Raw genomic sequence first — 17,450 nt, 5'->3', positions numbered from 1 at the left:
AGCCAGTGGTTTCAGAGAAATGAATAGAATATACCAGAAAAACTCTCTAAATTTGGGAGACCTTACTATCCCCCTCAAAAAAAGACCTTTTTGTTGAATGGTTTAGTAGCCCAGGAATTCACTATGAATGGATTAAGTGTTCTGCTTTTTAAGAAAGAGAATCATCTAGACTCTCTGGATGGATTTCTATACAAATAATTAGTAAGTGTTGCAATTGTGTTCATAAGCTATATTATAACCGTAGACAAATCCTTCTTGAAGAAGGAATGGATCAGAGAGTAAGATGCACTTAACAGAGTGTACAGCATGAGGATAGTCAATATATGATCATGGGAATGTCCTAGCTCTGATTCTCTGGTGAATTATGGAATTGCTGCTTTCCTTGCAGAGCATCACTATGCACACTATGTGTTTCTGGGTAGGACAATTGCACAGGAAGCCATCATATGAAAACCATTGGCCTTCCAGGGATGCTAATACCCATTTGGCCATCAAATTGTGAGTGTGTTTAATCAAGTGAACTGATCAACTGTAAAAAGACCCGCCACACACAAAAAGAAAATCCGAAGTAAGAAAACATCTAAATCCCAGAGCAAGAGAAAAAGAGAACATAAACTAATAGCATTTCCATTTATATCATACCTCACGCTCATAAAACACATCCTCCAACGTCTTTCCTCCACTGCCATCACCCACAGCCTCAAACAAAGGCTTATATACCTAAAAAACAAAAAGATTATTTTAAACAAATTCTCATTTCTTATATATGAGGATATTTTCCTGGCTATATAGAAAATGACGTATCTGTCTGTTCTAAAAAATCTATCCAGAAGGGCTGAATGGTTTTTTGTAGGATTTTTGGCCTCCTGAAAAAATACCCCAAAAATCCAGATAAAAAAGTATGGATGGAATTCTAGCCATTGGCTTATTCAGGTCTTTAGAAGAAGCAGCAAATGCAATTGTACTCTCAATGTACATTGGATGAGCTATTTTCTACATTCAGTTCTTAGGGCTAGTTGGGCACATTATAGAGGCTAAATGAATGCTTGAGGTTTAACCATCACAGGTTCATGGGTTCTTTGGCATGGCAGTTGATAAACTTCACATGGAATTTCAGGTGTGGAAGGGGTGGAGATTGGGGAAACGTTCAAAATTTAATATTATGCTCAAAACCTTCTTGCAATGACATGAGATACTACAAAGTTTTATGCAGTTTACTGGCTTCTCTTTTCTGGAAGTCTTCAGAAACCCATAGGAAAAGATAAGAGTGTCATTCCAGTTCTGGAAAAGTTACCTGGAGGAAATCATGTTTCTGTAAATTAGAAAGAATGGAATCTGGGGATGAGGTATAGAACCTGGATGTGGATTAAGGGCAGGACATAGCAGCCTTCATTCCAGTGCCTATTTCTGGCCACTGAAAAGGTATAAACCAATATGTCCATATTCTCCCTTGTATTTCCGGTAGACATTCTGTACCTGAGCCTGTTTCCCCAATGGGCACTTGAAAGGACTACTGGGTCAGGCTATTTTATATAACTTTGACATGAGCTCACATATCCAGAACACTGCACCAGTCCCTTGGGGAACTTGCTTTATCAAGCACTTCAAATGAAGTGCTCAAATGACTGCTCCTTGGAGATTTAAACAAGTACTTGCTTGGCAGGAACCTCAAAAAACAAAACAAAAAAAAAAACCAAGTAGTATGGGTTAGAAACTTCAAGTATTTCTTTGGGAGACACAGTTACAGAATGACATTGCTTTCTACCTTACAAACATTATAACTGCTTTAGATAAGATGTGTAATTTTGATGTGTGAACTTCTAAAGTACACGTGATGAAATAGCATGAGGCTTTCAGGGTCCCCAGTGTGGTCACGTACTCCATAATGGTCTGCTACTCTCCTCATCTGATCGAAGTCTTCTGCTTGAGCCAACAGGTGCAGCCCCTCAGGGTACAGCTTGCCACAGGTCGGGTAGAGGGTCTCCCGGTCGTCTTTGCTCAGTTCAGTGCCAAAGGAGTTAAGAGTGATGATAAAAGCACGTCTGTCAGCCTCAAACTGAATTTGCAAAGACATAGTATCAGCAAAATCTAACCATGTACTAACTGCTGTAAACAGAACCCTAAGTAGACAAATTTATGTCCAGAGTGATTTGCTCTCTGTTCTGGATTTATGTCTAATTTTAATACAAATATGTGTTATTAATATTCCCTTAGTATCAATGGAGTAATTTTGCTTCCCAGAAAAGGATCACCTAGTGATAATAGGCTAGGACTCTTGAAACCCCACTAAACTTTAGTTCCCAGGAACTCTGCAATTAGTTACTCATGTGTCTCTGTCACATAGGCCACTAGAGTCTAAAATATCTCTTCCATGAAAATGGGAATAAACCTACTTGTTGGGGTCTGTTCAAGAATAGGACAAGATAATGTAAGTGGAAGTGCCTGGGGGGTGTTTGGAGCAAAAAGTGCACGAAATAAATATTAACATCTCTTTCTGGTTATTGATGTCAGTAGGATTTTTTACATAATGAAACTTTATGCTATATGCCATCTGTTTATACTTTTTAAAAATGTTTTATTTATTTTGAAAGAGAGAGAAAGAGAGAGAGAGAGAGGGAGAATGTGAGTGGGGGAGGGGCAGAGAGAGAAGGAGGGAGAGAGAATCCCAAGCAGGCTCTGTGCTGTCAGCGCAGAGCCAGATAGGGGCTCGATCTCATACACAGTGAGATCATGACCTGAGCCGAAATCAAGAGTCAGATGCTTAACCGATGAGCCACCCAGGCACCCCACCATTTGTTTGCTCTTTAATAGTTTTGGTTTTCTTCTTTAAAGTCCTAGGTTGGACATCAATAAATCTAACTCAGTAGCTAAGAATTACATGGCCCAGGACAAGTTACCTTTCTCTCTGGCCTCAGTTTCCTCACTTGTAAGATGATAGGGTTTGACCTCATGATCTTTCAGGGGGGTCACGTATGCTCATGGCCTGCCTTTGTGCTCAGCACCACTAGGCAACTGAGCAAACAGCTCCATGTCAGGCCTATTTCCTGTAACCACTCTGTTTTTCTTGAAATTTCTTACTATTCCTTTGGTCTCCATGTTTCTTCTATCTCTTGGTTCTTGTCCTACCTCTTCTGACCATTCCATCTCAGTCTGTCCTTTCTGGGATCCTCTCTGCTTATCATGGGAGTTTATCATAGTGTCCTTGAGCTACAAAACTCTACATTCCTGAAACACCCTGCACTTGCATTCTTTTAAAATCTGGAAATTCTTTCTCTCCTACTCCACTGTAAAATCTTTGAGGGAAATCATGTCACTCTTTTTATTTTTTATTTTTAATATCCAGTGCCTGGAAGTGCATAAGAAGATCATTGAATCTTCAATGAATCTTCATTGAATCATTGAATCCAACAGGATGGTCTGTGAGTCTCTTATTTTCAAATTTCTATAATATTCTCTACAATGTTGCTACTCAAGGTGTGTTTCATGGTTCAGTAGCTTTGATGTCACTTGGAAGCTAAAGTTAGAAATGCAGAGTCTCAGGCCATAGTCCAGCCCTCCTGATCCAGGGCTTACATTTTAACAGTATCCCAAGGTTATTTGAACGAACACAATAGCTGAAATAAATTGCTCTGCAATAGCCTTTGATCAGTGTACTTTTGACTAACGAATCTAGACTTGCAACAGATTTTGCTGGAACTCTTCTGTTAGAACAGGTGTTTCCTATCAAGAGGGTGAGCTTTAGTTCCTTCTGATCCTTCTGATTGATCTCATGGAAAGCATGGGTGACCCAGAAGCAGGGAGTGGCCTCATTTGGAAGCAAAGGCAGCTGCCTCTGGCCACTGAATGTCACCAGTCCTAGCAGTAAGTTTAGACCTTCCAGGGACAGGAGAAGAAATGTAAGAGGGAGATTTCATGGCAATAAGAAACCTTGAAATAAAAATTAGAGCAGGAGGAGCAACAATAGAGCCAATTGTCCCACATGCCCTTCAAGGTGCTTCCTAGTTCTAAGATGTTGGTTTTTATTCCTGTTTCCCCCCACTTTTATTGAGAAATAATTGACATGCATTGCTGTGTAAGATGTTGGGATTTTCCAGAGAGAAGTAGGGTGGGGCAGCAGAACTGCAGATGGCCCCGCAGCAGAGGCCATTCTGGAGGAGGACGCCGCGTGAAGTTAAAGCATGACATTGTGGAGGAATGGTCATGGCTCAGGCACTGGGAAAGCAGTTGAAGAAGAAGAAGAAGGCTGGACAGGTAGCTAGGAAGAGAACAGGAAAGGCTTCGCGAAGAAGAAGGCTGGACAGGTAGCTAGGAAGAGAACAGGAAAGGCTTCGCGTGCCATGCCAGGAGAGGACTTTGGTTGATACAATTGGTTATCTGAAACACCACACACATTCCAACTTCTTGTTCTTGTAAATACTTCTTCCCTCTGCCTACAATGTGTGTACTTCATTCCAGAACTCTCCATGTTGAAATCTTACCTACATTGAAGGGTCCCATTAAATGGCTTTTTTTTTTTTTTTTTTATTTTACAAGAAGTCCTTCTATTTCCTTTCCAATTGGGTATGATTTCCTTTGACTCCTTATTATACTTCAGTTTCCCTTTTATTATAACCGTCTGTATATTTACCTCAGCACCCTTTTCTAATCTAGAGGTTCTTTGTGTGTGAGGGTGTGTTTTCTTAGTGAAAAGGACTATAATCTTGGAATTGTAAAAGGGCCATCCTGTGTTTGACCATCCCTAAGCAGACAGTTTGACACAGCATCTGATTATGGAAGAGTAAATGGGGTGGTATTAGATTTCACTTAAGCCCTCTCTGTCATTTTTAGAGGGCTGGCATCCTGTGTGGCATAGAGGATGCCAGATGTCCTATGTCCTTTCACCGTTCCTTATGCTCATTCATTTTAAAACCATAACTTATTTTTTGTTGTTGTTGCAAAAACTAAGTGTACTGTTGACTTATTCAAAGTCATTATCACTTGCACATGATGGAGTTGGGCTGATCACACATTTTTGCCGGTTCATCATTCGAGGAAAGGAATACCTTGTGGGGGCAGTGGGTGGAAGAGTCAACAACAATGGAAGAGTGAACTGGAATCAAGCCCGGCCCCATTAGCATGTGTACTAACCAGGGAAGATGAAACAAACTTATTCATCTGTGCTTGTTTTTCACTGTTTCATTAAACATATAGATTGTCAGGAGAGCAAAGACAAATAATAAAAGGCATAAAGGCAAACAGTACATTGCAGTGTATTTCCCTTGACCATAAGTCAATTTCTTTTTTTTTTTTTTTTCCCACAGGAACTCACAAGCTTGTAATTAGGTCAAATGTTTGCATGCAAGTCCAGGTTAATGCTCTCTTTCACCATATTAAGTCTTTTTCAGACTCCTGTCAACCCAGATTAAATAAGAACATAGATGGAAGAATGTGATAACTGAGGTGCTCTAATGTTGCACAAATAAAATGAGAGGTAATTACATGATCTGATATATTTATATAAATCTGAAAAATCTCTTCCGATCATATCATTAGACACATTATAATTGCATGCTCTGTGTAACTAATACTTCAGTGTAATGTATAAAGGTAGTTGAGTGGACTTTTATTTTTTTATTTTTAATTAAAAAAAATTCTTTAACGTTTATTTATTTTTGAGAGACAGAGAGAGAGACAAAGTGTGAGCAGGGGGAAGGCAGAGAGAGAGGGAGACACAGAATCTGAAGCAGACTCTAGGCTCTGAGCTGTCAGCACAGAGCCCAACGTGGGGCTTGAACTCACGAACTGCAAGATCACAACCTGAGTCAAAGTCAGACACTTAACCCACTAAACCACCCAGGTGGCTCAAGCGGACTTTTATTTTTAACGCAGCTTAAAAAAGAACCTAATCTAATATGGTAGTATCATGGGTATAGGAAGGGATAATGAGAAAGAACACTGGGTATTATACAGTATTTTGATCAAACCCTTCCAGTGACAAGGATTCTTCTACTATGCTGTCCTTTCTGCATTACTGAGGATTACAGAGACATAATTCTTATCTATTTTTGATTTTTATACCACATGCAGTATGATCTTGCTTATGAATTAGTACTTACTTTTATACAAGAATTGTGAATGCTAACTTTAATGTATAAGTAAAATAGTGGATGAACATAGAGGAACCAGAGAGAGGCTGCCTGAGTTCAAATTCTGACATTACCACTTCTTAGGTGTGTGTCATCAGGCGAGTTACTAGCTTCTTTGTGCCTCAGTTTCCCCTTCTGAAAAATAGATGCTAAACTCCCATCTTGTTGTTGTTGTGCTGTTTTGAAGTCCAAGTGAATTCATGTACATTAAGCACTTAGGATAGCATCTGGCACATAATACACGTTAACTATTGATAATGTCATTGTATACCTCTTGAAATGTTCTGAGTTTTGCCATAGCTCTTATTGCACATAGTTTGTGGGTATAAAGCACACAAGCCATTTCTAAACCACAGGAATTATGCCATGTTGAAATTACACTTTTGAGCCATGGATAATGTGGCTTCTTATAGTGTGGCTAGTAGTTAAAAATTTATGACAAGGAAGGGGAGTGCTTCTTAGGGCCAGCAGATTACTTATGTTCAGAATGTCTGAAAGAGACTAGCTCACTTTCTGACATTTAGTATGCCATAAAAAAATGTTATTTATTTATCAGTGCCCACTTCCTGTGTAATATAGATAAAGGCAAAAAAGAATTTTTGGAGCTCTCCAGTGATAAATTTTTACTTCAAGGACTGCTTTTGCTTGAAGAGTTTCAACAGGGGATAGCAAAGTATCTTCAACTGTAAAGTTTTAAAGATTAAATGTTTTGAGGGGAACTAATTTTATCATATGCAGTTTCAGAACATTAGGTTAAAATACAGCAGGTGAAGTTATTCAAGTTTTTTGTTTTTTTCCTTTTTTTGCTATAGGGCAGTTCTTACCAGGCTTTTCTTTCTTTCTTTCTTTCTTTCTTTCTTTCTTTCTTTCTTTCTTTCTTTCTTTCTTTCTTTCTTTCTTTCTTTTAATGTTTTTTAAAAAAACTTTAATGCTTATTTTTGAGAAAGAGAGAGAGACAGAGAGCAGGAGTGAGGGAGGAGCAGAAAAAGAGGAAGACACAGAATTCAAAGCAGGCTCCAGGCTCTGAGCTGTCAGCACAGAGCCCAATGCATGGTTCAAACTGATGAACTGCAAGATCATGACCTGACCCAAAGTTGGACGCCCAACCAACTGAGCCACCCAGGTGCCCCATTACCAGGCTTTTCTTGAAATCAGGTTATTGAACTATTTAATCTACCTACCAATGAAGTCACTGTGACAGATAATCTAATGATTAAGGATATTCTTTAGACAAAACTTAGTTTCACAGGACAAAGCAAAGGGCTTTTCTAAGTCTAGAATGGTACCGGCCTCCTTCCTCCACCATTTTGTTATTCTTGTGAAGCCAGAAAAAGAGATCTATATGAAACACAGTACAAAATATGCCCAGCATGTTCCCAGATCCTTCTGATCTCTGAGATCAACATGTGTGAACAGGAGGATCTCTGAGCACAGATGAAATCTGTGATGAGAAAGGGAAATTAAGACGTTTATAGCATCAATTAGAGAGGTAGAAAGCAATGGGGGCATTTGACAGATAATTAAGTGAGCATGCCAACTGTGAATCACCTAACCCCAAAAGTCTTCCTAACCAGAGCTGGAATGCCCGAGGGTTGTTTGGGTTTCCTTTATTTTAGGATTTATATAAGGAACAAGGCCCAGAGTGGACTTTGGTTCCAAGTTGTGAGAATTCCCAGATTCCCAGTGTTCCCTCATTGGAGGGAAGTTGAGTGATTATTACAAGTACTCGTATTTCACCAATTGTTAATAGTATACCAAATTTTTAACTAATTATAATCTATTCATAACACATAAAAATGAATCATGACCAAATTTTGTAAGCATTTTTCTTTTCTAATTCCAAAATAACTTTTCAATGTAGAAAACTTGCAAAATACCATTCTTAACTGAAAGCATCAAATGATATATATAATAAAATATGTTGTTTATTTTATTTTTAGATAAAGGAGCTTCTAAGATAAAGAAAGATAAGTAGGACTATGCAAGTGAAAAGTGTGTAAGCATATTATTTGGCACAAAGAAATTCAAGGACTTTCTTACCTCAAGAATGGGACACATGATTTCTGCTGTGACATCACCATGATTCTTACAGAATTTATAGAATGCCTCGAGGTAAGACTTAAAAAGAAGAAAGATCATAAAACAATAAAATGAAGATATTTTCCTTTGGAAATTTGTAGATCAGCTTTTCATGGCTTATTAAATACTTTAATGGAGGTTGAATTACTTGTCCCATAGGGCAATATTTTATTAAAAATTTGGTACAAGCTTTCACAATGAAGTATGTTGCACAGCTTTAAAAAAGAACAAAATTGTACTTATCATACCTTATGATTCCTTAACAAGCACTTTTTTTTGCATGGTTCTTGGGTTTATTTCACATGATTAATGTTTGGTACTCTAATAAGAGTGCCAAACTCTTTTATGAGCTCAACAAATAATTCTAGATTTGGTCCTGTGCCGACATTTAATCTCTCTTGGTGCTCAGGAGACACGTTTGGGATGGCTTTGAACATGGAAGACACATTGGAAAGTCAGAGTCTGGGCTGTACAGTTAGACTGACTGTGTTTGAATCCCAACTCAATCACTTACCATTTAACTGACTTCTGCCAAGTAAATCTTACCTCTCTATGTCTCAGTTTTCTCATATGAGGAATGGGGATAGCACATAGTTTTGCTGTGTGGATTAAGTGAATTAATGCCTATAATTTACTTAAAACAGTGCCTTCTGTTAGCTATATCTTAAAGATGGCTGCTCTAAGTCCATAAGTTTCTTTATAAAGAGGAAAATTGCCCGCAACACAATGCTTTTGAAAGGACCTTATGTTTTAGCATAACCAGTTATGTAAATGGCATGACAGTATATATTCCTTCAGTTACTCTGTGAAAGTGTCTGTCCAAAGATGCTATTGTTGTATGAGTGTAAATGGACAGAGTTTGCTCAGTGCATATGACATAGAGCTACTCAAATGGTGGCAGCATAGACAGATAGCTGGCCAGATCATGCAAGGTGGTACCTATGTTGTAGTGTCCAGGAGTTGGTCATCTTCGTATGCTGCACACTGTCAGTAAATGGACAGGTTAATTGTGAAACTCAAAGACTCTATAATAGGATTAAGGATAGAAATGGATGCTACATGACACAAGGCTCACTATGTATGCTGGGTTTTGTTTTGTTTTGTTTTTTTAATTTTTTAAAAGATTTTATTTTTTTAAGTTTTTCTTAATCTTCATTTATTTTTGACAGAGAGACAGAGCATGAGTGGGGGAGGGGTACAGAGAGAGGGAGACACAGAATCCAAAGTAGGTTCCAGGCTCAGAGCTGTCAGCAGAGTCCGACGCGAGGCTTGAACTCACAAACTGTGAGATCATGACCTGACCGGAAGTCGGTCACTTAACTAACTGAGCCACCCAGGCACCCCTAAAGATTTTATTTTTAAGTAGTCTCTACATCCAACACGGGGCTCGAACCTACAACCCTGAGATCAAGAGTTGCGTGCTCTATTGACTGAGCCAGCCAGGCACTCCTATATGCTGGTTGTTTTAAAATGGATATGGTTCATCTTGCTCATCTATCCACCCACCTACCATTCACCTATCCAGCTGTTACCTTTTGTGCTCTAGGCACACCAGGCAAGGAGCTGGGAATACAGAGAAAGTTGGGCGCATTACTTCCTCTCAAGAATCTTGCTGCTTCAGGGGAAGCTGACGTGTATGTATTTAACCAAAAGACCAAGACTGTAAAAGCTGTATTCCAACCATGTATAGCTTCATAATTGCAGAAGTTGGCTAATGGGCAAAGTAACTTTTAATAAAGAACTCTGGTTAAGATGTATTATGTAAAAAAGAAAACCGTAGTATTTTGGGAGACACTTACCTTGTACAGTTTATTGCGCAGTAATTCAATATTCAGTTCATCTAGGGTATTTTCAGACATGCAGTCTTGAAAGAATGGAGCTGAAAGTGGAAATTATCACACAAAATAAATTCATCAAAAGCATGATTATCAACTATGGAAAGACTTCCTGCATATACCATCCTGTGCTCATTCCTGACCAGGACACTGTGGAGTGGCAATCCACAGACTGGATAAAGCTACCAGTAATGGTGACAGTGAGAGTGATTAGTTATTTAGCATTTACTCAGTGCAAGCTGTTCACTAAACATTGCATGTATTTGATCCTCACAACACCTTGGACCTGTTCACTTTATGCCTTACTTTTTGAAGTGCCCCTACCCCTCATCTAATCGTAATATTTATCACTTCCAACCTCACTATATGCTAAGGATTGAGCTGTGCTAAAACTGTGTCATATTTAGTTTTCAAAACTCTGTTATACTAAGATACTATTGTTTTTAAAATGAGGAAACTGAGATGCACTGAATTGCCCCAAGTCACCATGTTGGGACCAGACAGAGCCTGGAATCAAACATCCATGATTATAGGCTTACCCTCTTTCTTTCACACTCCCTTAGCACCACACATTTAATGACACCATTTTTTTTTCTTTTTAAAATTTCTGTTTTCAACAGCAACTATTTTGACAAATGATCTACAGTGAATTGCTATGAACTGCTACTATCCAGGTTTCCTGACAATAATGTATATAAAATTATCCCATTAGCATTTTGAATGCTAGAACTATTATCAGTGCTACATTATAATGAAATTAGCATTTGTTTCCTCATTGCTTCAGGTCATTTGACAGGCACCCCTGAGCGTCTCAGAAAAATGGCATTCCTAAACTTTCTAAACAAAATGTACACAGCCTTATTTAGACAGAAATTTAAAAGGAAAGGATAAGGAATTAATCATATAGAACCCAGTTAGAAAATTAATTTTTTGAAAAATGACAAGTTCTATCATTTATTTACTATGATCTGGTACAAAGTACAAAGGTGTGGAGGTCGAGAGGTAGTCCCAGCTCCTACTGGGCTACAAATGGATCTTATGTGACTCTAGGAAGGTTACTTTCATTTGTTGCCATCTGAAAAATGAGGGAGCTGAACTAGATGATTCCTTAATGCCCCTTCCATGTCTATGAATCTGTATAGTATGATATTATATTCATGGAGAAAACAATGAATTGAATGTGCATTTTTTACTGACTATGATGATGTGCACACGCAGCTATACAACTGCTTATGCATTTGTACCTAATGGTGTTTCAACCAGAACAGCATTGAAGAGGTCCGAAGGTGTCTCAGCAATGTTGACTGCTTCCATTTCTGTGAAACGGCCCAGTGGGTGGCACTTCACCAGAATTTCTTTCACAGATTTTTTTTGCAATGCACCGTTCATCAATAGAATCACATTGTCTATCATGTAACTGCACCTGGTTTAGAAGAAAGAAATCAATTGCATGAGAATAAGAAGCATGCCACCAGTAAAAAAAATAAAAATAAAAAAAAAATAAATAAATAAACAAAAATATAGGTCAGGCATATACTTTTTCATTAAGGAAATATAGGAGTCTCTTCTTATTTTAAACTTTGGGGTTTGAGAGATGTGAATGGGGTAAAATATCTGACTCTCTGGGATATCATAGTTTGAAAATCAACGTTGTAATAACTAACTAAAGCTAAATAAAACCTAGGCTGGTGGAAATTTGCAGAAAATGACCCCTACATTGTAATTGGTGAACGTGGTATGAGGGTGAGTGTGAAATTGTGTGGTTTCTCAGAGTGGGCTATGGTCTTAAAAAGTTGAGGAACACAGACCTGGAGTATTTCACTCTATCTTAAAAACTGACTATTTAAATCTGTAGTAAAGCCCATCATTGAGGGGTGCCTGGGTGGCTCAGTCAGTTAAGTGGCCAGTGGTCTTGATTTTGGCTCAGGTCATGATATCAAAGGCAAGAGACTGAGCCCCACCTTGGGATCCATGTTGGGTGTGGAGCTTGCTTAAGATCCTCTCTTTCTCTCTCTCTCTCTCTCAAAAAAAGTCAATTTCCTGCCTGTTAAAAAAAAAAAGCCCATCATTGATTCAAAATTAAAAAATTTTCATTAAATTTAATATCAAAATATTTAATGTTTGTTTATTTATTTAAAAATTAAAATATTCTGTATTCTTTTCCTCCTATGAGGCCAGGTAGTGAAATTTCTAGCCATTTTCTCCCTAGATCCCCAAGAGCCCATAGGTTCATATTTTATATGGTTACATGGCTAAATATAAGCTCTGCCCAGGATATTGTGGATGCATATGCTTGTTCAATCATGTGCTCAGCACCCAAGATATTCCAAGCAATGAGGTTGAGAAGTAAAAGAAACACAGTCCCTTACTTCACAGAGAATATAGTTGGAGGGAGGAACTGGACAAAGAATCCATTATAGTAAATTGTAACCAAGCACAGATGCTAGGCAAATTATAGTGTAGTGAGGGGATTCAGAGCTGGGCACCAAAACAGCCTGGGATGGGACTTCTAGGGAATGATATTCAAGCTGAAACTTGCAAAATGAGTAGGAGCTATCCAGGCAACAGTGGCTAGGAATTGAGGAAAAGAGCACTTCAAAGCAGAAGGAAGTGTATGTGAAAAGCCCCAGAGAAGAGAATACAAGGAGTTCTCTGGCTGGAGCTGGGCACTGGAGGTGGGGCTGTGGCTGAACAAGCAAGGTTTTGACAGACAAAATGAAGAATCTGGGTGTGGGGGGTGATGGAAGATACTGAATGCCTTCAAGCAGAAGGGGGTGTTATGATTTATGTAGAATAATGATTAAAACAGAGAAGGGTAAACAAACAGATAGTGAGGTGCTTTACAAAAGTTACATCATTTAATCATGATAACAACACTGTCATGATAACAAGGTGTACTGTGATTATCTCCATTTTACAGATGAGGAGCCAGAGGGGCCAAGTAAGGTAAAAATCTCACTCATGATGACACAGCTAACAAATGAAAGAGCTGAGGAACTCAAAAGCAGTCTGCTTCTGGGATCTTTCTCTTAGCCTTTATGTTATGCTGTCTTTAGCAGTCAAGGATAGTCAAGAATGACACATAGGTTTCTAGGTTTACAAGATCATGGAGTCATTTATTGAGATGAGAGCATTGGAGGAAGAGTAGGTTGTTGTGGGAGCAGATGCTTTGAACAGAATGAGTTTAGATGCCCGGGAGATATCCAAGAGGAGATGCTAAGTAAGCTTCAGAAATATGAGTCCTGAAGACAGCTGGGAGCAGACATTTGAGGGGGGTTTGTGGGGGTGGAGGGTAGTTTAACAGTGGAAACATAAGTCTTGGGTATGGTTGGGATCACATCCTAGAGTGCATATAGTGTTCTGCCCTGAAAACCCTGGAGAAACTCAACATTTGAGGACCTCGATGGAATCTCAGAAAGAATGACCAGAAAGGAGGGGGAAAACCAGTAAAGAGAATTCTACAAGTCCTAGGAAGAAGTGGTCAGAGCATCAAAGGCCACAAGAAACTCAAGGTAGACATTGAAGTGTCCATAAGATGCAGCAATTAAGTGGTTATCTGGCAACACAGTGAAAAAACTTCCAGTGGAGTTTATTGGTGGAAGGGACACGGGAGAAGGTGGCAGAAATGTGATCACGTGTGTTTAAAGTGAGTGGGAAGTAAAAAGGTTTAAAAAGAAAAGATTTCAAACAACAAGTTGACCTTAAAAGGGGAAGACAGTTCAATGGAAACCCAGGGGCCAAGGGGCTTTGGATTTTGGTTTTTGTTTTTTTAAGATGGGAGAGAAAAGAACGTGGTCCAGTGGTGAGAGGAAGAAGGGAGCCAAGAGGGTGAGGTTTTGAATCAGGAGAGTGAAGGGGCAGCCAACTGAGGAGCTGAGGTTCTCCAGGTTTGACAGTGATGGGACTAACCCCTGCCACAATTCAGGCTTGAAAAGTAAATGAATAAAAATAAGCCAAGTCTCTTAGAAGCACTGTCCCTGGAACGTGGCTGCAGTGGTCACAAGACTTCCTGTGCAAGAGTGCATTTCCCGCTGGAAGAGAATCTCCTTCATTGTGAAGCTTTGACAGTTTACCCCAATAAAAATTCTATCTGAAGAAGTTTAGAAGCAGGCAATTATCCCTTTATAAAAGGCACATGACTCTAAAGTTTCTTCGCCTCCCAAACAGCAGTACTAAATTTAGACATTATAGAATTTTAGACTCCTTTTTATCTCTTGAAAATGATATTAAAATGGAAGTGCTTATTTAACTGTCCTTTTATGGCTCAAAAACTATTACCTGAGAGGGGAATTGCTAGCACTTAATAACCCTTAGCAGGCTCCAGACATTTAATTGTTCCCCACAGCACCTCTGTAATGTAAAAGCATATGAGCTGCTAACATTCCCAACTTGGAGAGGACTATTAGACCAACGTTGACAGGCAACCAATGTCAGTGCTGTAAGGATTTAGGCGACATGTAACACTCAAGCCTTTGCCTGCGCAGTAGGTGTGCTCATGTGTGTATTGAGTTAAACTTACTTTCTTTTAGGGATGTCTGGTTGGTTTAGTTGGTAGAGCATGACTGTAGTATCAGAGTCATGAATTGGAGCCTCACATTGGGGGTAGAGTTTGCTTAAAAAAAATCTAAAAATTTAATTTAATTTTTTTTTTTTTTTTTTTTTTTTTGCTAATAGTCTAAGCCCTATATTGCAAAGAGCAGGGCTATAGAGGTTGGTTTTATTTCAACTCATTATTTAAATGGTCTTGTTTCTAAGATGGAACAGTAGCACAGTTTTCCTAGTTGTTCAGGAAATGAAGACAGAACACAGCACTTGGTCCATGGCAGGGGGCAGAAGGGAGAGGACTTCTTTCCTGTCCCCTCCCTCATCCCCATCACACATATGCTGGTATATAACTATCATTGGCTCTCTGGGGTGGCAGGGGGATTGGCATGCCTAGAAATAGTTTATATTCTCCAGACTCTAATCTTTATAGACCTTCAGGGCCATGCATACAGTGATATAGTGGTAGGGAATAAAATCACTGCTGATATTGCTTGAGTAATTTCTGAGCTTAAAGACACTTGGATGTTCACCTAGTTCAATGTTCTCATGTTTTAGATAGTTGTGTTCATAAGTAGTGACAGAGCCAGGATGAGTTGGGTTAACTTTTCTTCTACTAGTAGTCTAGACAAACATCCTCATTTTAGCCCCCTCCTAAATATTTTATTCTATAACTCTGATATTGGCACCTACGAAAACCATGATGTCACCGAAAATTGTGATAGAGTGAACGACTTAATTTCAAAAATTTTAGGTTGTAAAAATTATAATTTTTAAAATACCTGCCCTCTTGGAGGCTTTTACTGTGTGTCAGACGGTGCGTGCATGTTCTCACTCAAGCCGCACTAGTCAACGAGTCAATGCTGAAAGGACCATCACTACCACCACTTTATTTAAATATCTTGTCCAAGATCACACTGTTAGAAAGAGGCAGAGTTGGTACCCCCAAAACCAAACCTCTGACTCTGTATTAGATTCAGAAAAAAAAGCTAAAGGCAAATGATATTTTCACATTTCCTTTTTGTCTTAGTGCTATTTTTTCTCTCTCTCTCTAAAGTTTCTCTCTCTCTCTCTCTCTCTTTTTTTTTTTTTTTTTTTTAGTAATCTCTATGCCCGAGGTGGGGCTAGAACTCATGACCCTGAGATCAAGAATTGCATGCTTCTCCTTATTTTTCCTCTTTTTGTTCCCAAACTTATTTAAGGGTCTTGAAGCTAATTAAAATATATTTCTTATATGCTAACTACCAAATTCTGGGCTGTCATAACAGTTGCTGAATGGTCAGATAATGTAGAGCCATAATTTGGTGAGTTAGAGGAATTATTCTTCAGCTCTAGTCAAAACCTCTGCTCAGCCTCAGATCTATATTCTTTCACTTCCTTTTTGTGGCTGTGACTGACTGGTCTTCTCATAGACATCACAGTCATATTATCTCAAAACCTGAATGCCCCTAATGTTTCTCTTTCTTTTGTAATTGCTATCAGCAACATCACTACTTTCATTCCTAAAAATCTGTCAATGGCTTCCTTTTGCCTTTAGAATAAAGAACAAATTTCTCATTATTGTACACAAGGCTCTTTATTACTTGGCTTCTGATTACTTCTCCAGCTATGAATGTGAATAATATCATTAAAAAGAAAGTGTGCATTTTAGAAAAGTGAATAGAACAGAACCCCGCCCTCCCCACCCTGCAAAAGAAAACTCTTAAGGGGCAGTAAGAAAACTTTGCAAGGAAGACTGAGGAAGGGCCAAAATGGGAAAAGGAGCACGAAGAGAAAGTGTCACCACAGAATGCAGGGGACATGGACATCAACAACTGAATACCAGGACAAGTTATGAAAGGCTGAAAATGTATCCTACTGGACCTAGCAGCTAGAGTGGTTTGGGTGGCCCTGTGGCATAGACAACAAGACTGAAGTGGTTTGAGTAAACAAGTGAGAAAATAGAGGACTCTAGACTATCCTTTTTAAGAAGCTTAGCATCAAGGTGTGGGAAAGGGTAGAATATCACTGTCTTCATATAGTCACTGTGTAAACTAATCAAATCATACATATGACATTTTGTAAATCTTAAGTTGTCCCAGTAGAAGAGCCCGGGCTTTGAAACAAAGAAACCTAATTCTGAACCTAACTCTGTCACTTAAAAACCAGTTTAACAAGAGCTCCATTTTCTCAGTCTTAAAATGGAAATATTTATTCAACTTTGAATGGTTGGCATTAGTATTAGTAACACAAATGAAAGCACTAGCAGAGTGCCTCAGATAAAGGAAGGCAAAGTCATATACTCTTAGAGGAAGATAATTTCCTATAAACCAGACTTTGGAGGAAGGGGAGCAGAAAATTATAAGCCACATCATCTTTGGTATAAAAATTTGCAATGTTTAAACTCTTTTATGGGCTGAGATTTCTACATTTCTGTAGTTTCACATTGAGTTCTAGCCAATAGAACCTTTTCAAAATTTTCTCAGATGTTATTAACCCCTTTACGGTGTAAAGACAACAACTGAGAGGTAGTCATTTAGAAGACTGGAACATCCACAAGACCATAAATTATGTTAGTTGCTGGGATATTTATTAAACATTAAATCTGATTTATACCTGTTTTATAAAACTTGTTACCATCCTGTTCTGCATATTGTAAGCCTAGAATGATCCTTGCATGGTCATTATTTCACGATGTTTCCTATAAGATACTGGAACTTCAAACAGTTTAATGTTTATCTCTTTGGGAATGTAATCATTAATCTGAAAACAATTCTGATTAACTAGCTGTCATGAATGACAACTGCTTTTATATATAAAAAGGCCTGAATCCCTTTGTTAGCTGGAGAATCTTCAGGGCTCTGTCTGAACTTCTCCATTTGGGTGCACT

General features: G+C 38.6%; 1 protein-coding gene across 2 annotated transcripts in view; it reads right to left on the bottom strand.

Moving 5' to 3' along the window:
* The window catches only part of ATP6V0D2 (ATPase H+ transporting V0 subunit d2), a 48,099-nt gene that overhangs the window by 6,349 nt on the left and 24,300 nt on the right, over positions 1 to 17,450 (bottom strand). For both annotated transcript variants that reach the window (XM_019453389.2, XM_019453388.2), the window contains exons 3-7: positions 11,284 to 11,462; positions 10,004 to 10,083; positions 8,166 to 8,243; positions 1,880 to 2,056; positions 643 to 720 (exon numbers count right to left, since the gene is read on the bottom strand). In XM_019453389.2, the coding sequence (XP_019308934.2) occupies positions 643 to 720; positions 1,880 to 2,056; positions 8,166 to 8,243; positions 10,004 to 10,083; positions 11,284 to 11,462 (592 nt within the window). The remainder of the gene's footprint in view (positions 1 to 642; positions 721 to 1,879; positions 2,057 to 8,165; positions 8,244 to 10,003; positions 10,084 to 11,283; positions 11,463 to 17,450) is intronic.

The sequence above is a fragment of the Panthera pardus genome, unplaced genomic scaffold (genome assembly GCF_024362965.1).
Source record: "Panthera pardus isolate Hobbes unplaced genomic scaffold, ASM2436296v1 HiC_scaffold_7, whole genome shotgun sequence".
In the NCBI taxonomy this organism is placed as follows: Eukaryota; Metazoa; Chordata; class Mammalia; order Carnivora; family Felidae; genus Panthera; species Panthera pardus.
Note: the sequence above shows the minus strand (reverse complement) of the source record. Positions and strands in the feature narration are given on the sequence as shown.